This window comes from Protomyctophum bolini (assembly GCF_963924005.1).
Source record: "Protomyctophum bolini genome assembly, chromosome: 14".
NCBI classification, from domain to species: Eukaryota; Metazoa; Chordata; class Actinopteri; order Myctophiformes; family Myctophidae; genus Protomyctophum; species Protomyctophum bolini.
In genome coordinates, this window is record NC_137875.1 from 3,999,005 (window position 1) to 4,026,411 (window position 27,407).

The 27,407-nt window shown below is 48.6% G+C and overlaps 3 protein-coding genes across 4 annotated transcripts in view; all 3 read right to left on the reverse strand.

The window, feature by feature from the left end:
• Positions 1-8,500: 8,500 nt before the first annotated feature.
• LOC308328336 (high-affinity choline transporter 1-like) lies at positions 8,501-10,216 on the reverse strand (the record flags this gene model as incomplete). The annotated part of the gene is made up of 1 exon (XM_080782107.1): positions 8,501-10,216. The coding sequence occupies one exon, from the start codon at positions 10,214-10,216 to the stop codon at positions 8,501-8,503; it is 1,716 nt and encodes a 571-aa protein (XP_080638233.1).
• A 1,568-nt stretch (positions 10,217-11,784) lies between these two features.
• LOC308328338 (high-affinity choline transporter 1-like) lies at positions 11,785-13,500 on the reverse strand (the record flags this gene model as incomplete). The annotated part of the gene is made up of 1 exon (XM_080782114.1): positions 11,785-13,500. One exon carries the CDS (start codon positions 13,498-13,500, stop codon positions 11,785-11,787), a length of 1,716 nt encoding a protein of 571 aa, XP_080638240.1.
• Positions 13,501-16,712: 3,212 nt separating this feature from the next.
• Positions 16,713-27,407, reverse strand: part of slc30a6 (solute carrier family 30 member 6) — a 64,132-nt gene continuing 53,437 nt past the window's right edge. The window contains exons 11-17 of one of the 2 annotated variants that reach the window (XM_080782421.1): positions 24,549-24,668; positions 24,161-24,251; positions 23,945-23,956; positions 23,321-23,368; positions 21,979-22,047; positions 19,948-20,220; positions 16,713-18,323 (exon numbers count right to left, since the gene is read on the reverse strand). In XM_080782421.1, the coding sequence (XP_080638547.1) occupies positions 17,949-18,323; positions 19,948-20,220; positions 21,979-22,047; positions 23,321-23,368; positions 23,945-23,956; positions 24,161-24,251; positions 24,549-24,668 (988 nt within the window). In that variant the 3' untranslated portion in view covers positions 16,713-17,948. Of the gene's footprint in view, positions 18,324-19,947; positions 20,221-21,978; positions 22,048-23,320; positions 23,369-23,944; positions 23,957-24,148; positions 24,252-24,548; positions 24,669-27,407 lie in introns of both variants that reach the window. The other variant, XM_080782420.1, reaches the window with a different exon arrangement.

The window sequence follows — 27,407 nt, forward strand, 5'->3', positions numbered from 1 at the left end:
AATCTGGCGGTTTTCTCTAGCTCACAACAACACGACCACTCACTGGTTTATATGATCACCACCGTCAATTATCCAAAAGTAACAAAACAAAAGGAGACTATATCATAATATGTGTATACAGTATTTGTCTGCTTGTTTTTACGTTTGTTAGCATATTTGCTAAATCCTGTGTATTGATATATTATATATTACACTGACGGCCAAGAACTTAAACTTAGAACAACTCATCTCGCTACACTGTTGCCGCCAGACGGTATAATAGAGACAGATGGCCAGCCATTGGTCATCTTTCGGAGCAGCCCAGTGATGTCATCGGGGCTGTGATGATGTCATCGGTGTGTGTGTGTGTGTGTGTGTGTGTGTGTGAACATCGTGTCCCTGTTCTCTCATCCTCATGCGGTCTGATTGAAAACACACAGAGCAGCTTTAATCTGTTGAACCCCAAGACCCCGTCTACGTACCATACTGCACACACACACACACACACACACACACACACACACACACACACACACACATACGTACGGAACAAACACACACACACACACACACACACACACACACACACACACACACACACACACGTACGCACGTACGTACGGAACAAACACACACACACACACACACACACACACACACATCTATAATCCATGTCATGGTAACAGTTGTCAATCCATAGCAGATTATCGCTCAGTGGGCACAACACGACATATATCTGATATACACTCTATAGTGCAGGGGGTCTCAACCCGTGGTCCGGGGACCACCGCTGGGCCCTGGAGGGATGCCAGGGGGTCCCCATGCATGAGCTAAATGATAAGAGAGTTGGTAACCAAATGGACCCTTATTTATAGGGTTAATTAATCTAACTCTCAAGAGTTAGATTGTTGTTATATACATGTGCATTACTTGATTTACAAGAAGTCGACACAATTAGAGAATGTAGAAGAGTTATATTATTGTTAAACATGTGCATTACTTGATTTACAAGAAGTCGACAACAATTAGAGAATGTAGAAGAACAGTTATTTTGATCGTTTTCCTGTGATCTCTCCTAATGGTACCAACATGAATACAGCATGGAAATGAGGACAAGATATAAGTAAGTAATACTGTATGTTAATTCAGCTAAAATGTATTTATTTATTTATGTGCGTGTGGAAGGGGGGGGGGGGGGTTTATGAAAATGTTCCTGAAAGGCAGGATTTGTGTGTGTGTGTGTGTGTGTGTGTGTCACTGAACATTAACGCATGACCTCCGACATGTGCACGCACGCACACACGCACACACACTATTATTAATGTACTTGAGGCCCACTGGTGGACTGTGAGGGCATTGCGAGTGCCAAATAATTGGCAGAACACTAAAAATGTAATGATAACTCTAGTCTATATCTATAAATGCACCAAGTCTCTATACCGTACGTCTGTCTTTTTTAATGCACTTAACTCCAGAACCGTTCGCCCCACAGACTTCACATTCGACACACGCGTTCCACACCCCCACAGGGAGGGCAGTGCCCGGTGTCGACCCACGGTTGTCCAGAACCGCCACAAAAGGTAAAGGCCTCTGCCCGGGCTCTGGACTGCAGGGCCCCTATGGAGCTGGCCTGTTCTGACATCACACAACACTCCATATTTGGGCATGCCTGACACAGAACTCCATAAGTCTCTGCCTGTGTGTGTGTACTGACAATGTGACAGACAGACAGACAGACAGACATTAAAAATGTTGAGTAATGACATGATGATGTCACAGGAAGCAGGGATTAAAGCAGCTCCACACATGGAACCATGGGCCTGTCGTGATTGGAGCAATTAAGACAGCCAATCAGAGACCCGCTCACTGAGACATCTGGTAGTCATGACAATCAGGCCTCAATCAATGCATGGAAAAGACAAGCGCGCGCGCACACACACACACACACACACACACACACACACACACACACACACACACACACACACACACATAACAGGAATCATTTTTTACAATCAACCACTGTCTTCTATCAGTGACCATTATATGCACTGATGGAAATGGTAAACGTGCATTTATATATAGTGCCTTTATCCAAACCACTTTACATACTGTATATATTCTGTGCATCACATTCACCCGTTCACAGACAGTCACACAGCTTTACATACTGTGTATCACATTCACACACACAGTCACACACCTTTACATATACTGTGCATTACTGTACATTCACCCATTCACACAGACAGTCACACACCTTTACATAGACTGTGCATTACATTCACCCATTCACAGACAGTCACACACCTTTACATAGACTGTGCATTACATTCACCCATTCACACACACAGTCACACACCTTTACATATACTGTGCATTACTGTACATTCACCCATTCACACACACAGTCACACACCTTTACATAGACTGTGCATTACATTCACCCATTCACACACACATTCACACACCTTTACATAGACTGTGCTTTACATTCACCCATTCACACACACATTCACACACCTTTACATAGACTGTGCATTACATTCACCCATTCACACACACATTCACACACCTTTACATAGACTGTGCATTACATTCACCCATTCACACACACATTCACACACCTTTACATAGACTGTGCATTACATTCACCCATTCACACACACATTCACACACCTTTACATAGACTGTGCTTTACATTCACCCATTCACACACACATTCACACACCTTTACATAGACTGTGCTTTACATTCACCCATTCACACACACATTCACACACCTTTACATAGACTGTGCTTTACATTCACCCATTCACACACACATTCACACACCTTTACATAGACTGTGCATTACATTCACCCATTCACACACACATTCACACACCTTTACATAGACTGTGCATTACATTCACCCATTCACACACACATTCACACACCTTTACATAGACTGTGCATTACATTCACCCATTCACACACACATTCACACACCTTTACATAGACTGTGCATTACATTCACCCATTCACACACACATTCACACACCTTTACATAGACTGTGCATTACATTCACCCATTCACACACACATTCACACACCTTTACATAGACTGTGCATTACATTCACCCATTCACACACACATTCACACACCTTTACATAGACTGTGCATTACATTCACCCATTCACACACACATTCACACACCTTTACATAGATTGTGCATTACATTCACCCATTCACACACACATTCACACACCTTTACATAGATTGTGCATTACATTCACCCATTCACACACACATTCACACACCTTTACATAGATTGTGCATTACATTCACACACACATTCATACACCGATGGTGGAGGAAACCATGCAAGGCACCAAACTGCACATCGGCAGCAATTAGGGGTTCAGAGTCTTTGCTCAAGGACACTTCGACACTAACTCTGGGGGAACTTTGGGATCTAACTGGGAACCTCGCAGTTCGACCACTCTACCGCTGAACCAATGCCACCACTGACTAATAGACACACACACACAGTCACACACACACACACACACACACAGTCACACACACACACACACACACACACACACACACACACACACACACACACAGTCACACACACACAGTCACACACACACACACACACACACACACGGTATCATGCTGCCATGTTCAGAGCAGTGGTCAACAGCTATAGGGCGAAGATAAATCATCCATCATTTCCTCCTCAGATGACATTAATGCCACGTTTATGTATTTCAGCATAATAATAATAATAATAATAGACCAAAAATACAGAACTATTTATGTGTGTCCATAGAATGCTATTCTGACTGAATGTCTTCATTTGGTAAGAAGAACAAACCCATCACATTTAGACAGAATACTTAACAGACAAGTCAGACACCAACCAGGCACAGAATGAGAGAAAACACAAACCAGCCAAACAATTTCAAACATTATATTTAACAGACAAGTCAAACACCAACCAGACACAGAATGAGAGAAAACACAAACACAGCAAACACAAACCAGCCAAACAAACATTATATTTAACAGACAAGAAGTACAGACACCAACCAGACACAGAATGAGAGAAAACCCAAACCGACCAAACAGTTCTCTACTCAACACTAGTGTCAAACTCAAGATGCTTCTGCCAATGATTAGAGGAAGCTGTGCTGCCACCTGTTGGCCATAATAACATACAACCACCAGTCTGACACTTATAATACTGTCTGTGTCCAGTGTTGATTTTGACAGGGACATTTTAATTTATAGTTTTGGTCAGTTTGAGGCGACTAAAATGTCAAAAGTTTGTTAAATTTGTTGTTACTGGCAGAGCATTATTTTTGCCTCTTCTTCTCGTGTCCAAAGTTCACACTTTGTAAAAGTAGACTTTAGTCTCAATGTGGGTTTTTTTACTGGTTAAATAAAGGTCACATAATCACTTGTAACACCCTATTTGTACAGTAGCACCCTACTGTAAACAAGTGTAATGCTTTATGGTGTCGTCCACAGTTAACCCATTCTGACCCGAGATCAGATTCATACGAGGTTTCCACTGGACACACACTGGTCTGATGAACCCATTCTGACCTGAGATCAGATTAAAAAAATGTCAGTCGTTCTTCGATTTTTCAAAAATAGCAGACCTACAAGCTCGTAGCGCGCCACTCGGTGGCGCGCTATGAGCTTGTAGATCTGCTATTTTTCAATAGCTAAAGCATAACATGATGCTAACGCCAAAATGGGTTCCCGTTCAGAATGGGTTAACCGTTCTTGAGTTGAGCTTGAAATGTACTGTAATTCTCCAATCTGTTAATAAATTCAATAATCAATCAAACCATTTCTTTCAAAATCCTTCAAAATCCTAAATGTTTCATATTCATCACCATCATACTGTAACTGTACTATCGAAGTAATCACACTGGCAATTAAGTTACCAGAAATGCAAATGTTCTAATTATTATTATTAGTATTATGGACAGCAACAGTAGGGAGTGTGTGTGTGTGTGTGTGTGTGTGTGTGTGTGTGTGTGTGGGGGGGGGGGGGGGGGGGGGCTGAGACCGTTTGGCGGGGAGCCAGGGGGAGGAGTCAGACCCCCTCAGGGGGGGAGGGGCCACCGCTCTGCCCTGTTGCTCTGAATCACTGTCACACCGAGTCACTCACCCAGAAACTGTGTGTGTGTGTGTGTGTGTGTGTGTGTGTGTGTGTGTGTGTGTGTGTGTGTGTGTGTGTTTGGGAGCGTGCATGTGTGTGAGTGTGTGTGTGTGTGCACGCCAGTGTCAGGAGGCCACGGGATGAGTCGTGCTGCATATATGGGTTTAGAAGCAACACTCTAGGGTCAGAGGTCAAGTCTGTTACTATATCAACACATGCACATGCACATGCACACGCGCACGGCCAGTCGGCCACACACACACACGGCCGTATACTGTAGATGCAATATTAAAATGTTGAATTAATAATTGGCTGAATTGGAAATGAGGAATTCTGCAAACCAAGGAGAGCGGATTATGCACGGTGGACTGAGGCACTCGTGTGTGTGTGTGTGTGTGTGTGTGTGCGTGTGTGTGTGTGCGCATGTGTGTGTGTGTGTGTGTGTGTATTTGCATACCCTGGTGAAGGCTGAATGGCCCCACCAGTACAGTATGACAGACAGTAAGGACCGGTTGGGGTAAAAAGAGGGAGAAATACTTGAGTACGGTTATAGGTTTACAATAACAGAGCGTCACAGTCCCGCCCCCTTTCATGACAGCGAGCGGCCCGGATTCCCATAGATGTCAAACTCAAGGCCCGGGGGGGCCAAATCAGAACCCGTGAATGAATTATCTTTGGCCCGCGGGTTGATATTGAATTAGTATTAGAACTGGCCCTCTGGTATATTGCACGGACCACCATAATACTACAAGTCCCACAATGCACTGCGAGTGCATTGTCACGTATCGAGGGCCCGCAATAAGCGCAAGCATGCGTCTACTCTTCACTATTGATCAGCAGTGAAAGAAAGTATATCACTTGTGGTCAACTTTCAGCTATACCCCTCTACACAAAAATGGCCCGTGTGTTGAAACACAGTCCGGCCCTCGACTTAGACGTTTCATAAAGTATTTATTTAAAGACCTGTAAGCCTCACAGGACAAACTGTGAGAAAAGACAACTCGGATGGTGACAAATCATGACAACAAAACACAATGTTTTTTTGGGCCCAACAAACAATTAGAAAGAAGAAGGGAAAAAAAAAAAAAAAGTGACTTTTTATCGGTCTGTCCAAAAACCAGGACATCCTCAAAGTCCACAATGAAAAGAGGCAATTAATGCATTGCATAAAAATAAAAACATATATTCCTCTCACCTCAATCTCTGTAGGTTGTTGCTGGGCCAGGAAGGAAGGGAGGGGGCCACCGGTCGGGTCTGGAGATTCCTTTCAGCTTCACTTCATAATATTCCACCATCAGAACATCTTATATTCCACCATCAGAACATCTTCTTATATTCCACCATCTCAGAACATCTCCTTATATTCCACCATCTCAGAACATCTCCTTATATTCCACCATCAGAACATCTTCTTATATTCCATTCAGGTGTTAAACTTCATAGAACACACTATTCAGTGGCTCAAAGTTCTGAGTTGGATTTACAGTGTAAAGAAAGAGTCTCTGTCAAATCACAACAAACACTCAACCATGGCCAAAATTGGAACCCCTAGTAGCCACCTGACCTCACTCACTGACTGGCACTTTTCAAGGTATATAAAAAATAATGTAGGCCTACAGTCATCTACAACACACTATTAACTGTCTCAAGTTCTGATTTGGATCATTACAATGTACTGTATACTATATTCACCATGTTTGCCTAGCAGTTACTGGGGAAAAAGTGGGATTCACTTCCGCCTCCACACAGCTGATTCAAATCACTAACAAGCTCCACGTAATCCTCATGCAGAGATGCAGGCGTCACAGCCAGTGTTGCCATGTCAGCTTATTACAAGTAACTTTTGGCTTGTTTTTTGTTTTGTTTTTTCAAAGTCATTTGTAAACATAGTTGCTGGTTGCATTTGTTTTGGTCAGAAAAATACATAAACATTAATGTTATGGTCACATAAAACCCCTATGATGTGTTGCTCAATGCTGACAGCCGGTCAGCAAGTGGATTCATGAATGTATGTGTATATAATATAGACAGTGGTTCCCAAACCTTTTCATGTCAAGGACGCCAGCCCGTGGACCCCCATTTGAAAACATATGCCAGGGACCCCCATAAGAGAAGATTTTTTACGGCTCTAGCAAAGATTCTCAACCCATTTAATTTCAAGGACCCCCAGTTTAATGGCATTTAATTATATCTCTGGGACCCCATGCCGTTTATATTGTAAAATCAAAGTTAATATAAACAACAGCAACAGAGTACAGTCAAACACTCAAAAGGGATAGCACCAAAAAAGAAAAAGTGTATATATACACACACAGGAAATGTACTGGAACCTTACGGTTCGTAATGTACATGTTCATTCACATGTAGGCTACAGTATATACACACAGGACATGTACTGGAACCTTATGAACTGCATGTTCATTCACATGTACAATATGCACCTGTACTGTATGTAATTAATTATACATACACACAGGCATTTCATGGACAATATTTATATAGGTTTCTTGAGGTATGTCATTTGACATGTGCGATTGTATTGAAGGGTAATTTAGTTTCTGCCTCTTGGCCAGTTCACACTTGTAAAAGAGACTCTGTCTCAATGTGTTTTTTACTGGTTAAATAAAGGTTAAATAAAAAATACAAATAAAAAAATGGTCAGAAACAGAACATCGTCAGTTGTCAAGTTGTTTATATTATATGTACATTTTATTCAGATTCCCTGAATAGATATTGTTCCTCTGCTGGACACTTCTGGTCAGTATAGCAAAGCAGTAGAATTATAACATTAGGCTGATCGGTGAGTAAAATCTGTACTTTCAGAAAACCTTCAGGAGAAGATCAGGGAAGCATGGAGAGTTCTGCACTTATATTCAGCCCCTCCAGAACCAGCCAGGTTCTGGTACCCAGAACCAACCAGGTTCTGGTACCCAGAACCAACCAGGTTCTGGTACCCAGCCCCTAAAGAACCAACCAGGTTCTGGTACCCAGAACCAACCAGGTTCTGGTACCCAGCCCCTAAAGAACCAACCAGGTTCTGGTACCCAGAACCAACCAGGTTCTGGTACCCAGAACCAACCAGGTTCTGGTACCCAGCCCCTAAAGCCCAGAACACACCCAAGGGTCACCATGCAACTCCTGGCAACCGAACGGTTACAAGGAGTTGCATGGTGACCCTTGGCCTTGGTTTTGTGTTTTGGGGCCGTTGAATTGAACCAGTTGAATCACTTGGGTCGACTTGCGGGTCAACGTGGGTCAACAGAACACATCACACCGCTGGGACCACCGCTCATCCCGTCTGGACCCTTTGGTGTGTTCTGGGCTTTAACGATGCCTTCAACACGCTGAATCTAACATCAAACAATCCTCTCAACATCGATCTCCATCTCCTCCTTCGCCACCTTGGCGCTCCCGTCCTCGTCGTCTGCTTTGGCGCTCGCGTCGGCCGCGTCCGAGTCCGCCGTGGGCGCCACCGCTGCCTTCTTCACTCCGCAGACGTCCCAGGCCTCGGGGAGCAGCCCGCTGCGGAACAGCAGCGCCGCCAGGTGGGAGAACAGCAGGATGGCGAGCAGAGAGCCCAGCATGCAGACGGTCCGGATGGGCCCGCGCTGGACGTAGGCACCGTCCGGCCCCGCCGCGCAGCCGGGGGGGAAGCAGACGGTGGGCGGCAGGCCCACGGACGGCTCCCCGAACAGAACCCTCAGCACCAGGCCCGCCACGCAGCCCAGCACCGCCCCGTAGCCGTTGGACACGTCGAAGAACAGAACGCACACCAGCTGGGGCAGCATGAGCGTGTAGGTGAGGTCGGCGCGCAGCATCCACAGCAGGAGGGCGCTGTTGCTGCGGAACGTCAGCAGCGTCCCCGCCAGGCCGAACGCCACCACGGAGGCGCCGATGACCCGCTGGACCTCCCGGGGCGAGGCGGCGGGCCGCAGCACGCTGCGGTACACGTTGTTGGTGAACACGGAGGCGGCCGACAGGAGAGACGAGTCCGTGGAGGACATGACGGCCGCGGCCACGGCCCCGATGCCCACCACGGAGACGGCGGGCGGCGTGAGGTGCATGAGGGCGAGCGGCAGCGCCAGGCCCGCCTCGCCGCGCGCCGCGGGCCCCGGGGCGCCGTAGGCCGTGCGGCCCCAGTCGGCGGAGGCGGCGGCGGCGCCCAGAAGGACGGGCGGCACGCCGAAGGTCGGCACGATGAGCGCGGCGGCGAAACACGTGATCCGGGCGGTGCGCGACGACGCCGCCGACAGCGTGCGCTGGTGGAAGTTCTGCAGGCCCAGGTTCCCCAGGCTCAGCAGGAGGAACTCGTCGATCCACTTCCACGCCTTGTCGGCCGGCACGGCGCCCACCCAGGCGGGGAGGAGGGGCCGGTGGGGGGAGGAGGAGGAGGAGGATGTGGCGTTGACGACGACGGCGGTGATGTCGCCCGTGGCGGGGTGGGCGAGGGCGAACGGCACGCACAGCCACAGCGCCAGGAAGATGAGCACCAGCTGCACCACGTCCGTGTAGGCCACGGAGTACAGCCCGCCCAGCAGCGTGTAGGCCACCGCCACGCCCGCCGACACCCAGATGGAGGCGGCGTAGGGCAGGTCCAGGATCACGCTCATGGTGACGCCCAGGCCGATCAGCGTGCCCGCCACCCACAGCACCTCCGAGGCCAGCGCCGCCAGCGACAGCACGGCCGTGGGCACGCGGCCGTACTTGGCCCGGAACGGGTCCATCATGGTCACGTACTGGCGGTCCCGCATGGGCCCGGCGAAGAACAGCGCCGCCACCACGAAGCACACGGCGGCCGACAGCGGCATGGTGGCCCACGCCAGCCCGAGGGCGGGGCTGTACACGGCCTCCGTGATGCCCACGATGAAGCCGCCGCCCACCCAGGTGGCCGTCATGGTGAACACGCCCACCAGGAGGCTGATGCCGCGGTTGCCCAGCAGGGCCATGTCCGTGCGGTCGGCCTGCGTCTCGCGGGCCTCCCGTTTGGACTTGAAGGAGGCCCAGACGCCGGTGCCCAGAACCAGCAGGTAGAACAGCACCATCACCACCACGCCCCAAACGTTGACGGCCATGGTGTCGGAACAACGGACCGTCTACAACCGTCTGTTACTTACAGAACCTACTCTGTCGGAACGACGGACCGTCTGTTACTTACAGAACCTACTCTGTCTGAACGGGACCGTCTGTTACTTACAGAACCTACTCTGTCTGAACGGGACCGTCTGTTACTTACAGAACCTACTCTGCCTGAAACGGGACGCGCTTCTCGGCTCGACCGCGTCGCGTGGTCTCTAGACCGGTCCCGTCTCCTGTTGGTCTGGTCTTCGTGGGGAACCAGGAGGGCACACTGCGGTCCTCAGTCAGAACCAGGGCACACTGCGGTCCTCAGCCAAATGAACGCACACCTGTTCCAACGGCCTCTAGAGGAGGCGTGTGAATGTGCGCCCACGTATTATTATTAATTATCTATGATAATGCAATTAGTATTCATGGGTAACTTGTACATGTACAGTAAAGCACTTCATTAAATCTTCTACACCAGTTGCACAATACGCTGCTGCTTGTATATTATGCAATTAGACGGATGTGCAATCACGTTTTATACACATATGAGCATGGTTATGGTGATGACATCACAGATACGACATAGATGGCCCTCCGAGGACGTTTTCACTGCTTCTCCACATCGTTTTGAGGGGCGATATATTATATCCTCTCCGACGTCTGGCTCTTTCAGACATGACGTCACGCGGCAGCCAAGTCTATGGACTTTCTAATGTTTGTTTAGGTTTACGATGTTTGTGGTGAATTACGTTTTTGTGACAGTATCTACACTTCCCATGTTAGCAGTCAGTGTTAGTGTATTCATAGTGTTTGTCAGTGTGTTTTCATGATCATTGTACTGACGTGAAAGAAAATATATTTATCGGAATCTGTTGGAAATACAGAACATCGTCAGTTGTCAAGTTGTTTATATTATATGTACATTTTATTCAGATTCCCTGAATAGATATTGTTCCTCTGCTGGACACTTCTGGTCAGTATAGCAAAGCAGTAGAATTATAACATTAGGCTGATCGGTGAGTAAAATCTGTACTTTCAGAAAACCTTCAGGAGAAGATCAGGGAAGCATGGAGAGTTCTGCACTTATATTCAGCCCCTCCAGAACCAGCCAGGTTCTGGTACCCAGAACCAACCAGGTTCTGGTACCCAGAACCAACCAGGTTCTGGTACCCAGCCCCTAAAGAACCAACCAGGTTCTGGTACCCAGAACCAACCAGGTTCTGGTACCCAGCCCCTAAAGAACCAACCAGGTTCTGGTACCCAGAACCAACCAGGTTCTGGTACCCAGAACCAACCAGGTTCTGGTACCCAGCCCCTAAAGCCCAGAACACACCCAAGGGTCACCATGCAACTCCTGGCAACCGAACGGTTACAAGGAGTTGCATGGTGACCCTTGGCCTTGGTTTTGTGTTTTGGGGCCGTTGAATTGAACCAGTTGAATCACTTGGGTCGACTTGCGGGTCAACGTGGGTCAACAGAACAAACACATCACACCGCTGGGACCACCGCTCATCCCGTCTGGACCCTTTGGTGTGTTCTGGGCTTTAACGATGCCTTCAACACGCTGAATCTAACATCAAACAATCCTCTCAACATCGATCTCCATCTCCTCCTTCGCCACCTTGGCGCTCCCGTCCTCGTCGTCTGCTTTGGCGCTCGCGTCGGGCGCGTCCGAGTCCGCCGTGGGCGCCACCGCTGCCTTCTTCACTCCGCAGACGTCCCAGGCCTCGGGGAGCAGCCCGCTGCGGAACAGCAGCGCCGCCAGGTGGGAGAACAGCAGGATGGCGAGCAGAGAGCCCAGCATGCAGACGGTCCGGATGGGCCCGCGCTGGACGTAGGCGCCGTCCGGCCCCGCGGCGCAGCCGGGGGGGAAGCAGACGGTGGGCGGCAGGCCCACGGACGGCTCCCCGAACAGAACCCTCAGCACCAGGCCCGCCACGCAGCCCAGCACCGCCCCGTAGCCGTTGGACACGTCGAAGAACAGAACGCACACCAGCTGGGGCAGCATGAGCGTGTAGGTGAGGTCGGCGCGCAGCATCCACAGCAGGAGGGCGCTGTTGCTGCGGAACGTCAGCAGCGTCCCCGCCAGGCCGAACGCCACCACGGAGGCGCCGATGACCCGCTGGACCTCCCGGGGCGAGGCGGCGGGCCGCAGCACGCTGCGGTACACGTTGTTGGTGAACACGGAGGCGGCCGACAGGAGAGACGAGTCCGTGGAGGACATGACGGCCGCGGCCACGGCCCCGATGCCCACCACGGAGACGGCGGGCGGCGTGAGGTGCATGAGGGCGAGCGGCAGCGCCAGGCCCGCCTCGCCGCGCGCCGCGGGCCCCGGGGCGCCGTAGGCCGTGCGGCCCCAGTCGGCGGAGGCGGCGGCGGCGCCCAGAAGGACGGGCGGCACGCCGAAGGTCGGCACGATGAGCGCGGCGGCGAAACACGTGATCCGGGCGGTGCGCGACGACGCCGCCGACAGCGTGCGCTGGTGGAAGTTCTGCAGGCCCAGGTTCCCCAGGCTCAGCAGGAGGAACTCGTCGATCCACTTCCACGCCTTGTCGGCCGGCACGGCGCCCACCCAGGCGGGGAGGAGGGGCCGGTGGGGGGAGGAGGAGGAGGAGGATGTGGCGTTGACGACGACGGCGGTGATGTCGCCCGTGGCGGGGTGGGCGAGGGCGAACGGCACGCACAGCCACAGCGCCAGGAAGATGAGCACCAGCTGCACCACGTCCGTGTAGGCCACGGAGTACAGCCCGCCCAGCAGCGTGTAGGCCACCGCCACGCCCGCCGACACCCAGATGGAGGCGGCGTAGGGCAGGTCCAGGATCACGCTCATGGTGACGCCCAGGCCGATCAGCGTGCCCGCCACCCACAGCACCTCCGAGGCCAGCGCCGCCAGCGACAGCACGGCCGTGGGCACGCGGCCGTACTTGGCCCGGAACGGGTCCATCATGGTCACGTACTGGCGGTCCCGCATGGGCCCGGCGAAGAACAGCGCCGCCACCACGAAGCACACGGCGGCCGACAGCGGCATGGTGGCCCACGCCAGCCCGAGGGCGGGGCTGTACACGGCCTCCGTGATGCCCACGATGAAGCCGCCGCCCACCCAGGTGGCCGTCATGGTGAACACGCCCACCAGGAGGCTGATGCCGCGGTTGCCCAGCAGGGCCATGTCCGTGCGGTCGGCCTGCGTCTCGCGGGCCTCCCGTTTGGACTTGAAGGAGGCCCAGACGCCGGTGCCCAGAACCAGCAGGTAGAACAGCACCATCACCACCACGCCCCAAACGTTGACGGCCATGGTGTCGGAACTACGGACCGTCTACAACCGTCTGTTACTTACAGAACCTACTCTGTCGGAACGACGGACCGTCTGTTACTTACAGAACCTACTCTGTCTGAACGGGACCGTCTGTTACTTACAGAACCTACTCTGTCTGAACGGGACCGTCTGTTACTTACAGAACCTACTCTGTCTGAACGGGACCGTCTGTTACTTACAGAACCTACTCTGCCTGAAACGGGACGCGCTTCTCGGCTTGACCGCGTCGCGTGGTCTCTAGACCGGTCCCGTCTCCTGTTGGTCTGGTCTTCGTGGGGAACCAGGAGGGCACACTGCGGTCCTCAGTCAGAACCAGGGCACACTGCGGTCCTCAGCCAAATGAACGCACACCTGTTCCAACGGCCTCTAGAGGAGGCGTGTGAATGTGCGCCCACGTATTATTATTAATTATCTATGATAATGCAATTAGTATTCATGGGTAACTTGTACATGTACAGTAAAGCACTTCATTAAATCTTCTACACCAGTTGCACAATACGCTGCTGCTTGTATATTATGCAATTAGACGGATGTGCAATCACGTTTTATACACATATGAGCATGGTTATGGTGATGACATCACAGATACGACATAGATGGCCCTCCGAGGACGTTTTCACTGCTTCTCCACATCGTTTTGAGGGGCGATATATTATATCCTCTCCGACGTCTGGCTCTTTCAGACATGACGTCACGCGGCAGCCAAGTCTATGGACTTTATAATGTTTGTTTAGGTTTACGATGTTTGTGGTGAATTACGTTTTTGTGACAGTATCTACACTTCCCATGTTAGCAGTCAGTGTTAGTGTATTCATAGTGTTTGTCAGTGTGTTTTCATGATCATTGTACTGACGTGAAAGAAAATATATTTATCGGAATCTGTTGGAAATATTTTTATTTTGATGTGGTGTCATAATTAGACTTAATCTTGATATTGCACACACTCTAAAAAATAAATAAAAACATGGCATGGTCAAAAAGGTTGCTCGACCCCCGCCCCTTGTAGCCAGTTGTTCCCAAACTTTTCAGGTCGACACAATGTACAATTCTTAATGTTTTATTTATATAATTTATTATAATTGTGTGCGTTTCAAAATGTATACAATTATTTACATTTTTCCTTTGACCCAAACATGAGTCCAACCAACCACCCTATATATATATGAAGACAAACACACACACTGCAGAACCGTTTGATAATGAAGTCACAGCGTGGACTCTCTTCTCTGAAGTCTCTTCATAGACACACAGATCACAGCCTGAAGTCAAAGTCGTACGATATTATGTCACACACGTCACCGTGAAAGTGAAATCTGTTATCCGCATTTGACCCATCTATTGGAGCGGTGAGCTGCAGCCAAGGAGCGCTCCTCCGGAGTCATTCGATTCGTTGATTTGATTTGACCGCCCGATCCAACCCATTGACGCTGAGTGCCAAGCAGGGAGGCGTTGGGTCCCGTCTTTGGTATGTCAGGAGCAGCGGTATGTCAGGAGCAGCGGTGGCAACGGTTTGCGGAGCGGTCTTGATATCGGAAGGTCGCTATAGTTCGTATCCCCGGACCGGCACGTTAAAATTACCACCGCTGAAGTGCCCTTGAGCAAGGCATTGAACCCCTACCATGAAATGTTCTATGAGCAGGGCCTGGCTGTAAACAAGTTCTTGAGCTTAGTCCAGTTACCCTGCAGGGTAAACATGGTACCTTTCCTTTGACCCGGCCCGGGGTTCGAACCCCCGACCTCCCAGTTTCAGGGCGGACACTCTAACCACCAAAAGTAACCTTTTTATTGCATTTCAAATGCATTTAGTTATAGTTATGTTAACTTTATGAACTGTTAACATAACTACATGATTGGACACAAAAAGGCAATAACATTTTAATACTAGTCATGAAGTAATTCAAGCGGGTTTGGAATTGTAACAGCTGAAATCAATACTATATCAGTATTCTGATATCAACATGCGGGCCGCATTAAGTGAAGGTGGGGGCCGCATGTGGCCCCCGGGCCGCCAGTTGCCCACCCCTACTTTAGACATAAAACTCTGAACACCAGTTTGGAGAATTTAAATTGTGATTAAAGCTCCAGTTCTCAATTAACACCGAAACAGATGACATGACCCCCGCTGCGACCCAGTCCACTGCGGTCCGGGGACCCCTCAGGGGTCGTCCTTGACTAGTAGTTTAAGGCAGTGGTTCCCAACCAGTGGTCCTTAGAGGAGGTTCCAGGTGGTCCCGAGCTAAATGGAGAGTTTATAACCAAATGGAGCCCTTACCTCAAACGGACAACTCTGCAGAGCTGGATCAACTACTGCGGAACAGTCTAAGTGAGAGAGATGTCACTACTAAGTGTTCAACCTCAAATTTGACGTTGTCTGTCCACCTCCACGAACGTGCTGCAGTTTTACTTTTGGCCGGTAGGTAGTGGCAGCTTCACAGCCCTTCTGAAGGCGTGCCCTGGACAACATTTGAAAGCAAAGAAACTCTTTGCACAGATTCTGTGCAGGTCTTTGCACAGGAAGTTACAACTGTAGGGCTTTTCTCCTGTCTGTTGAGGTACTCGTTCAGAAGATCCTTGAGTGTTTCATTATACTCGTTGTTAAACATCTGCATTACTTAATTAATTTACAAATTAAAATGAAACTGATGATGCCTGAAAATGTTCTGAATTGGGACGGCCTGGGCTGGAAGCCCTCGGGTGCAGGCTTTAGTTCCGACAGCATATTGATCCGAAAACTCAATCCTAACCTAACCCTAATCGCAAGCACGGGAGCAGTGCATGTCGGACCATCGCTTTTTCGCATCGCATCGCATGTCCCCCCGCTTCGGATCTTCGGTGTGTCGGAAAAGCGTGCGCACCCCAAGCCCTCAAGGACCACCTGGGAGCCACTGACCGATGTAGAAAAAAAAACACCATTAAACTAAACATTGAAAAACACAACAATTGAAACTTAAAACAAGGCAGTCAGAATCCGGGTTCTAGGGATCGGGAGCCAACGCTGAAAGGAACCAGAATGTGCTCCGTCTCACGTTTTCCCGTCTGTCCATTTGGAAGGAAGGAAAGCAGATAAACGGCGAGTGGAATGGTTAAAGTTTGCATACAGAGAATAGTAAATAATGTGTTGTAAATAGTGTTGGTTGGCGTTATAGGGCTGGGCCGTTATGGACATCATCAAATACCATCATATTTATGAGTTATGACCAAATACTTTAATGTATAATAGCGTGAGAAACAGCTCACAATCTGCTTAATGCCATTTAAAAAAAAAAGAAAATCTTTGACAATGTTTTGAGAGTATAAGGATAAGGCCTATTAAAGTGATTCACATCAGGGAAAAAAAATAACAAATTTGTGCCATATTATAGGCCATCACAATATTACGATGCTCAGAATCACAGCAGATATACTGTAAGTCTCATATCATGATATGGATCTATATGGATATGCTGCAGAGCCCTCGATTGGTACATTTCATTTCAACAACATCCCTGTTCCTAGTCTCGCGTCGCCAGACAACCAATCCACAACCTCCCAAATGCTATAGAGTCTGGAACTACATCTCCCAATGCTAAAGAGTCTGGAACTACACCTCCCCACTTCAGAGTAAGGGCCGATTCATACTCCTATTTTTACACTGTAGTGCCAAAATGATTTCTGCTCGTCAGAGATTTTCAGTAGCACCGAAGAGACGACTTTAGGACGGTACCAACGTGTCATAACAGAGTGGACAGACGGTCTGTGGTCATTCCAACGTGACATAAACAGGGTGGACAGACTGTCTGTGGTCATTTCTAGGGATGGAGATCGTTAATTCTTATTGATCGCATCATGTCATGATTGTTTCAACATGACGTCATGAGACGCTATGCTACAGAACAGTCTCGATAAGCCCAAAGCTTATTGATAACAGGTACTCAATAAGCCTGTTATTGATCGGTTATCAAGCTCCATCCCTGGTCATTTCAACGTTTTGGGGAGAGTCGAAGCAACGTTTTCAACGTCCTACATTTTGGAATATAAATATACTTTATGGAAAGTTTAGCGAAACGTTCACACGGTAATAATAATGAACCACACAGTCACACGGGGACGAGCCACGCATCTCATTATGACCTCACACAACGCCATCTTACGACATCACCACGTTGGTTGTGCGTTCAGTCTCTCTCTCAGGGTTGGGGGGGGGGGGGGTACCTTGAGGCGGGGGTTCCAAATGGACCCTCGCAGGTCTGTAACTCTTGGGGACGGATGAATGGAACCAAATGGTTACCCTTATACGGGTAAGAGGGTCCATTTGGTTCCATTCGTATCCGCTCTCAAAGAGTTATGGCAGTCATTAAAATACAAACGTTTGCCAACCACTGTTGGTACTGGAGGAGAGGGTCTCAGGGTTGGTACTGTCTGTACTGGGACCCCAGGAGGAGAGGGTCTCAGGGTTGGTACTGTCTGTACTGGGACGGTGGCGTCTGGGACCCCAGGAGGGTCCCGGTACCGGAGCCGGAGGTACCGAACCGGAGCGGGGCGGCGGGGGCAGTCCTGTAGCTCTGAGACGACATCATCATCCCGCCCGGGGGGACCGGTGGTCCTCCCAGCGGCCCACCCAGAGCCCCCACCCCCCCGTAGGGGAGGCCTCCGTAGGGCCTGTGGGGGTGGTGGGGCGCGGCGGAGAGCAGCACGGGCTGGGCGTTCCGTCCGGGAGAGTTGAAGGAGAACTCGGGCGGGGGGCTGCTCTGCTTGAAGGGGGTGGAGGTGAGGGGGTCCGGGGACGGGACCGCAGGGTGGTGGTGGTGGAGGTGGTGGTAGGCCTGTCACAAAAGGTCACACAAAAGGTCAAGTTCGACCGTTAATTGTCATCGCACGAATAATTTGCGATTTGAACTGTGTTTAATTGTGTCTTCGGCGTAGTATATAAAAGTACAGTATAGTATAGAAAATAAATTGAACATATTATTATGAATACAATTTACAATGTAGGCATTTAGCAGACGCTCTTAATCCAGAGCGACTTACATTAAGCAAGAACAAAAGCATGGGAATACATCACATAAAAACATTTATCATGAAACATGCGTAAGCTAAGAAAGTAACAGTGGAATATCTATATAATGAAACTATACATATAAACTATACATCTATACTACGTACTATGCTATACATATGTACTATGGCGTGCTATGACTACATACAATGCAATTCTAGTGCTGTCTACATAAGATGCTATAAGTCTGTATCAAATGGTAAATAAATGGTAAATGGTGCATTTATATAGCGCCTTTATCCAAGGCGCTTTACATAGATTGTGCATTACATTCACCCATTCATACACCGATGGCAGCGGAAACCATGCAAGGCACCAACTAGCACATCAGGAGCAATTAGGGGTTCAGTGTCTTGCTCAAGGACACTTCGACAGTAACTCTGGGGGAGCCCGGGTTTGAACTGGCAACCTTGCGGTTCCCATCCAGGCACTCTACCCCTGAGCCACCGCCGCCCATGCCAGCAAATGCTATCTAAGTCTACAGAAATGCTATCTAAGGGGGTGGGGTAAGTGCTACGGGCCATGATGGAGTCTGAAAATACAATTCTGTTTGGCTGGTACTTAAAAATTGCACACAAATAACGGAAATATATCCAAAGAAATGACTGACATACCATAATTACTGGTTCCAATTTAACCCATTCTGACCGGGCACCCATTTTGGTGTCGGCATCATGTTATGCTTTAGCTATTGAAAAATAGCAGATCTACAAGCTCATATCGCGCCACCGAGTGGCGCGCTACGAGCTTGTAGGTCTGCTATTTTTGAAAAATTCGAAGAACGACTGACATTTTTTTAATCTGATCTCAGGTCAGAATGGGGTTAATCAGACCAGTGTGTGTCCAGTGGAAACCTCGTATGAATCTGATCTCAGGTCAGAATGGGTTAATGTGTAAAATCCATGATATTTACATTGGAATGAATGAGCCTGTATGTCTGGAAAGCGTCTAAATGGCAGGGCTGCTACTAACGAGTATTTTCATAATCGATTCATCTGCCGATTATTTATTTTAAACGATGAATCGGATGACGACACGGATTTAGCTATCACCTTAAAAATATATTTTAGGTTATTTTAGACATGTTCTAAAAAATATATAATTCATTCAAAAATGTATTTGATTAGCTGCTGATTAGGCTGCTATTCAAAATAAAAGACAAACTAAAATGTATTTATTTAAAGCAACTCACGGCGTCTGATAAATTGCAAAAAAAACTCTAGTGATTAGTTGCCGATTCGATGAATCGATTACTAAATTAGTTGACAACTAATTGAATAATCGATTCGATTACGATGAATCGATGAGTCGTTGCAGCCCTACTAAATGGGAGTGTCTAATTGTGAGAGGGGGCGGGGCTTAGCTAAAGGTGAATTTGTGAGGTGGCGTACCGGCGGCTTGTAGACCCCGCCCCCCTCCGCGGCGGAGGAGGAGACGGAGGAGGGCGGGGGGGCGGTGGCGAGGGACGGAGGGGCGTTGGCGTGCAGGTGGAGGTGGGAGGAGGAGGAGGACGAGGAGGAGGCGGAGGAGGAGGAGGACGCGGCGGCGTCCTTGAAGACGTGCACGGTCAGCGTGGACACCAGGGACAGCAGGCGGGTGGACACGTGGGCCAGAACCATCTGGTCGTTGGCGTCGCGACGCACGCGCACGTGGACCGAGCCGCACTGAGGGAGAGGGACAGACAGAGAGACACAGAGAGAGAGACATAGGGACAGACAGAGATACACAGAGAGAGAGAGACATAGGGACAGACAGAGATACACAGAGAGAGAGAGAGACATAGGGACAGACAGAGAGACACAGAGAGAGAGACATAGGGACAGACAGAGAGACACAGAGAGAGAGAGACATAGGGACAGACAGAGATACATAGGGAGAGAGAGAGAGAGAGAGAGACAGGGAGAGAGAGAGACAGACAGAGAGAGACACAGGGAGACAGAGAGACAGAAAGACATAGGGAGAGAGAACGAGAGACACAGAGACATAGGGACAGAGAGAGAGACATAGGGAGAGGGAGGGAGAGAGAGAGAGAGAGAGAGAGAGAGACGGAAAGACATATTAAAGTTAATTAAGCAATATTACACGAGAGGCTGTGCGTTACTGTCATTAATGGCACGCCTGTGCGTTGCTGCAAGAACGAGCCGAAGGAGAGTCCTGTGTGTGAGCGGAGCAGACGTCTCTCTGCACGCGGAACGCAGTGACAACGTGAAGGTGTTTCTGTGTGTTCAGCAGAGCTGTGGTGTTCGTTCCTTCTAGAGAACACAGGGTAACAATATGAAGGTGTTTCTGTGTGTTCAGCAGAGCTGTGGTGTTCGTTCCTTCTAGAGAACACAGGGTAACAATATGAAGGTGTTTCTGTGTGTTTAACAGAGCTGTGGTGTTCGTTCCACCCAGAGAACACAGGGTAACAATATGAAGGTGTTTCTGTGTGTTTAACAGAGCTGTGCTGTTCCTTCCACCCAGAGAACACAGGGTAACAATATGAAGGTGTTTCTGTGTGTTTAACAGAGCTGTGGTGTTCCTTCCACCCAGAGAACACAGGGTAACAATATGAAGGTGTTTCTGTGTGTTTAACAGAGCTGTGGTGTTCGTTCCTTCTAGAGAACACAGGGTAACAATATGAAGGTGTTTCTGTGTGTTTAACAGAGCTGTGCTGTTCCTTCCACCCAGAGAACACAGGGTAACAATATGAAGGTGTTTCTGTGTGTTTAACAGAGCTGTGGTGTTCCTTCCACCCAGAGAACACAGGGTAACAATATGAAGGTGTTTCTGTGTGTTTAACAGAGCTGTGGTGTTCGTTCCTTCTAGAGAACACAGGGTAACAATATGAAGGTGTTTCTGTGTGTTTAGCAGAGCTGTGGTGTTCGTTCCTTCTAGAGAACACAGGGTAACAATATGAAGGTGTTTCTGTGTGTTCAGCAGAGCTGTGGTGTTCGTCCCACCCACAGAACACAGGGTAACAATATGAAGGTGTTTCTGTGTGTTTAACAGAGCTGTGGTGTTCGTCCCACCCACAGAACACAGGGTAACAATATGAAGGTGTTTCTGTGTGTTCAGCAGAGCTGTGGTGTTCGTTCCACCCAGAGAACACAGGGTAACAATATGAAGGTGTTTCTGTGTGTTCAGCAGAGCTGTGCTGTTCCTTCCACCCAGAGAACACAGGGTAACAATATGAAGGTGTTTCTGTGTGTTCAGCAGAGCTGTGCTGTTCCTTCTAGAGAACACAGGGTAACAATATGAAGGTGTTTCTGTGTGTTTAGCAGAGCTGTGGTGTTCGTTCCTACCAGAGAACACAGGGTAACAATATGAAGGTGTTTCTGTGTGTTCAGCAGAGCTGTGGTGTTTGTTCCACCCAGAGAACACAGGGTAACAATATGAAGGTGTTTCTGTGTGTTTAGCCGAGCTGTGGTGTTCGTTCTTACCAGAGAACCGAAGCCCACGGTCCAGAAATGTTCGTTCCTGACCTCCAGAACGCCGTCCAGAGTGGACACCTGGTTGGACAGACAGACAGATATTCACCAAACCTCGTTTATTCTGTGCGCTCCTCCAGTACATTAACGACCTGCTTGATTACACTAAGCAGTTTTCAAAGTAGTGACGGGAGATAAATCGGTCAAACACATCGTTATCGTCCGGTTTGAGTTGTTTTTAGATTAAATCGGCATCGGTTCGATTAATCAATCAGACCTATTAATTAATGGGTTTCCGATTAATCGGTCTGTCTTTACAGATAAACAAGCCCAAAGTAAGTAACAGCAATATAAAAGGTATTGAAGTAAAATCTGACTTGCCTAAGCCTGCAGTGCAGACACCCTGTTACATGTATTTTTTCAGAATGGACAAAATTTTTATAATATTTCAATACAGAATGAGATCATTATCGACATCGGTAATATCGGTTATTGCCCATAACAGCAATTAATCTTATCGGATATCGATAGCGGCCAAAATGTTTCATCGGCACATCCCTAATATTAAGGCGCATCATTCATTTGAGCCACGGAACCACCATTTGATGACATTTAGCCTCTCAGACCCATTTGAGCCACGGAACCACCATTTGATGACATTTAGCCTCTCAGACCCATCTGAGCCACGGAACCACCATCTGATGACATTTAGCCTCTCAGACCCATTTGAGCCACGGAACCACCATCTGATGACATTTAGCCTCTCAGACCCATTTGAGCCACGGAACCACCATCTGATGACATTTAGCCTCTCAGACCCATTTGAGCCACGGAACCACCATCTGATGACATTTAGCCTCTCAGACCCACAGCCGAAGAATATTTTGTTATCGTTGGGTGACGTTTTTCCACAATTCCATGCTGTATTGAAGTTGGTGCCATAGGAGAGACAACAGGTAAATGCTGCTCACAATGTGTAGACTTCTTGAAAATTAAGTAATGCATTGCAGATGTTTAACAATAACAACAATAACTCAAGAGTTATTAAAGGATCTATAAGGGTCCATTTGGTCACCAACTCTCCATCACTTGATCTAGGGACCACCTGGAACCCCCTCAAGGACCACTGGTGGTCCCCAGACCACTGGTTGAAAACCACGGTACTACAGCGTCACGCAAAAGCATCAAAGGTAGTAGATCTTAGTTTTGAGCTTGTAGATCTGCTAATTTTGAATTTGAATCGTGGACCGTAACAGTTTTATTTGGTTTCCACCCGACAGAGACGACCTATAACGACAGGATGTTTATAATGTTGATCCACATGCCTGTCAACCAGACCCCATGTGACCCTTACCTCTCTGAGGAGCTTGTCCAATTGGCCGATGACATGAGAGGGATTGGTCTAAAAACACAAAGGACAACGTTTATAGTTTACACTTTGTTGCACGACGCCATCAGGGTTATGAGACCGACCCATTGGCCGATCAGCTGAAAACAGGCCAATGCCGATCGACACTCGGTGTGTGTGTGTATGTACAATGTGTGTGTGTGTGTGTGTGTAGGTGTGTAGGTGTGTGTGTCCATAAATCAGTCGTGAGGGGCCTGCAGATTGCAGGCATGCCCAATAAGCCGAGAGCTGATCAGGAATCGGCAAAACTCTGTTCAGCGTCTGCCATAATTGGCAGTCGCCATATATGGAGAAGGTGATGCTTCCTGTACCCGTGATCTGTATCCTGAAGCACTTGTTGTAGAGTTTTTTTCAAGTTTGCGAATCCACTATTGTTTGTGTTCAAGCATTTCTTGTAAAATGTGAATGCAAATAAAGATGTTAAGTGTGTGAGTGCGTAGGTGTGTGTGTGTGTATGTCTGTGTGTATATCTGTGTGTATGTATGTGCGTAGGTGTGTGTGTGTGTGTGTGTGTGTGTGTGTGTGTGTATGTGTGTGTGTGTGTGTGTGTGTGTGTGTGTGTTACCTTACCTGCAGTAGAACCTTTCCACTGTAGACACTCATAGGATACATGGTTCTTACCTGCAGTAGGACCTTTCCACTGTAGACACTCATAGGATACATGGTCCTTACCTGCAGTAGGACCTTTCCACTGTGGACACTCATAGGATACATGGTTCTTACCTGCAGTAGGACCTTTCCACTGTAGACACTCATAGGATACATGGTCCTTACCTGCAGTAGGACCTTTCCACTGTAGACACTCATAGGATACATGGTTCCGAAGATCATCAGAGCGATGGCGACCGCAGACGCTGTGTCTACCATGGTGTAGTTACTGGAACACACACACACACACACACACACACACACACGCATTAGAGCTGAGCTGACAACAATGTAGGACAAATCATGCAAGTTACACTATCTATCTGTATGTACTGTGCAGTGACGTAGAGTCTGTGGGGGCCGGGGGGGCCCCATGAGGATTATGAAAACTATTCGTCCCTGGTACTGTGTGTGTGTGTGTGTGTATCCGTGTGTGTGTGTGTGTGTGTGTGCATCTTACTTGATCTCTATGAGTGTGTATGTGAAGCACAGCGACAGTGTGTGTGTGTGTGTGCGTGCGTCTTACTTGATCTCTATGAGTGTGTATGTGAAGCACAGCGACAGCGCTCCGGCCAGGTTCACCAGGACAAACGGATTCATGCGAGGAAGCAACACACTGCTGAGACCTGGAATTATACCACACACACTGTGTGCACGCACACACACACACACACACACACACACACACGTGTCTCATGTTGATAAGAGTATTAAAAACTTGAAAAAGATCAGTTTTAAGTTACATTAAGAACAGATAACACTCAAAAGAATATGCGATTAACTATGGGCTTTCATTTTAATCGATTGACAGCCCTAGTTTTAACTTACCTTATATGTGCCAAATAATAAAGCTCAATTAGTGAATTCTAATTGAATGTAAATCTGGTCTTTTTGCCAGGTGCTTGAAAAGCGCCTGGACTACATTTACCACCGACCGTATAGTGACAAACGTAGTGGAGACTTTGTCATGATTGGCTGCCTCTAAGCCAATGGGTTCATTACCCATAAAACCCGTAGTCTGAATGGCATGAAAACCCATACTCTGAGCGCCGCAACGTGAAGCCGTATTGGCAGGTGCGGTGTTAAGGGGTTTGTGTGAGAACGGGAACGCGAGTGGCAACAGAAGCTAATGTTATGAGCTAACAGCGCTTGCTGCACCTGGCAGTTATGACCGAGTCATTCTTGTTTTCTCTCAAATGAGTGTGTAGGAAAAACTCTCTCTCTCCTGAGTCTCCTCCTCAGCTGTCCTACTGTCTGTCTCTCCTACACTGTCTCCCTCACAGCTGTCCTACTGTCTGTCTCTCCTCCACTGTCTCCCTCACAGCTGTTCTACTGTCTGTCTCTCCTACACTGTCTCCCTCTCAGCTGTCCTACTGTCTGTCTCTCCTCCACTGTCTCCCTCACAGCTGTCCTACTGTCTGTCTCTCCTCCACTGTCTCCCTCACAGCTGTCCTACTGTCTGTCTCTTCTCCACTGTCTCCCTCACAGCTGTCCTACTGTCTGTCTCTCCTACACTGTCTGTCTCTCAGCTGTCCTACTGTCTGTCTCTCCTACACTGTCTGTCTCTCAGCTGTCCTACTGTCTGTCTCTCCTACACTGTCTGTCTCTCAGCTGTCCTACTGTCTGTCTCTCCTACACTGTCTCCCTCTCAGCTGTCCTACTGTCTGTCTCTCCTACACTGTCTCCCTCACAGCTGTCCTACTGTCTGTCTCTCCTACACTGTCTCCCTCTCAGCTGTCCTACTGTCTGTCTCTCCTACACTGTCTCCCTCTCAGCTGTCCTACTGTCTGTCTCTCCTCCACTGTCTCCCTCTCAGCTGTCCTATACAGCCTGTCTCTCAGCCTGTCCCCATATTCAGTAAGTGGGACAGCCAATAGGAGCTCGTCCCTGTTGGGGATAAAGAGAAGGATAAACCGTAGCCACAATAATAAACTATCAATATAATCCTTGGGTTCTTTTAGCGTCCATCTGTGGCACAGACAGACAGACAGACAGACAGACAGACAGACAGACAGACAGACAGACAGACAGACAGACAGACAGACAGACAGACAGACAGACAGACAGACAGACAGACAGACAGACAGACAGACAGACAGACAGACAGACAGACAGACAGACAGACAGACAGACAGACAGACAGACAGACAGACAGACAGACAGACAGACAGACAGACAGACAGACAGACAGACAGACAGACAGACAGACAGACAGACAGACAGACAGACAGACAGACAGACAGACAGACAGACAGACAGACAGACAGACAGACAGACAGACAGACAGACAGACAGACAGACAGACAGACAGACAGACAGACAGACAGACAGACAGACAGACAGACAGACAGACAGACAGACAGACAGACAGACAGACAGACAGACAGACAGACAGACAGACAGACAGACAGACAGACAGACAGACAGACAGACAGACAGACAGACAGACAGACAGACAGACAGACAGACAGACAGACAGACAGACAGACAGACAGACAGACAGACAGACAGACAGACAGACAGACAGACAGACAGACAGACAGACAGACAGACAGACAGACAGACAGACAGACAGACAGACAGACAGACAGACAGACAGACAGACAGACAGACAGACAGACAGACAGACAGACAGACAGACAGACAGACAGACAGACAGACAGACAGACAGACAGACAGACAGACAGACAGACAGACAGACAGACAGACAGACAGACAGACAGACAAACAGACAGACAGACATGGGAAGTGTCTGCCCCAATTCCATCCTCCTGGTCGTACGCAGAGCGGCGCGGGCAATCTGAGAGGACAGCTGTTTGTGGGGGGGGGGGGCATCTGGCCGGGAGCAAACACAGGCGACCCCACGTGAACTCCATGCTTACAACACATCTATACGCTTTCTTTATCAGTTCTTTTTCATAATCATACTATAATTAAGCCAACGTCTGTCTGTCTGAATGTCTGTGTGTCTGTCTGTGTGTGTGTGTGTGTGTGTGTGTGTGTGTCTGTGTGTGTGTGTGTCTGTGTGTGTGTGTGTGTCTGTGTGTGTGTGTGTGTGTGTGTGTGTGTGTGTGTGTGTGTGTGTGTGTGTGTGTGTGTGTGTGTGTGTGTGTGTGTGTGTGTGTGTGTGTGTGTCTGTCTGTCTGTGTGTGTGTGTGTGTGTCTGTGTGTGTGTGTGTCTGTGTGTGTGTCTGTCTGTGTGTGTGTCACTGTCACTGCCGTAGCACCAAATCGCTCCCACTTTTCACACAGGCATTGACCAACAAATGCAAGTATTTCACAACGTGTAAGGGCTAGTATAGTCATAAAACGAAACAAACAAGAAATCCTTTGAATTTTCCTCCGGTGGTCCGTCTTTACTTTGTTTTCATTCCTACTAACAACA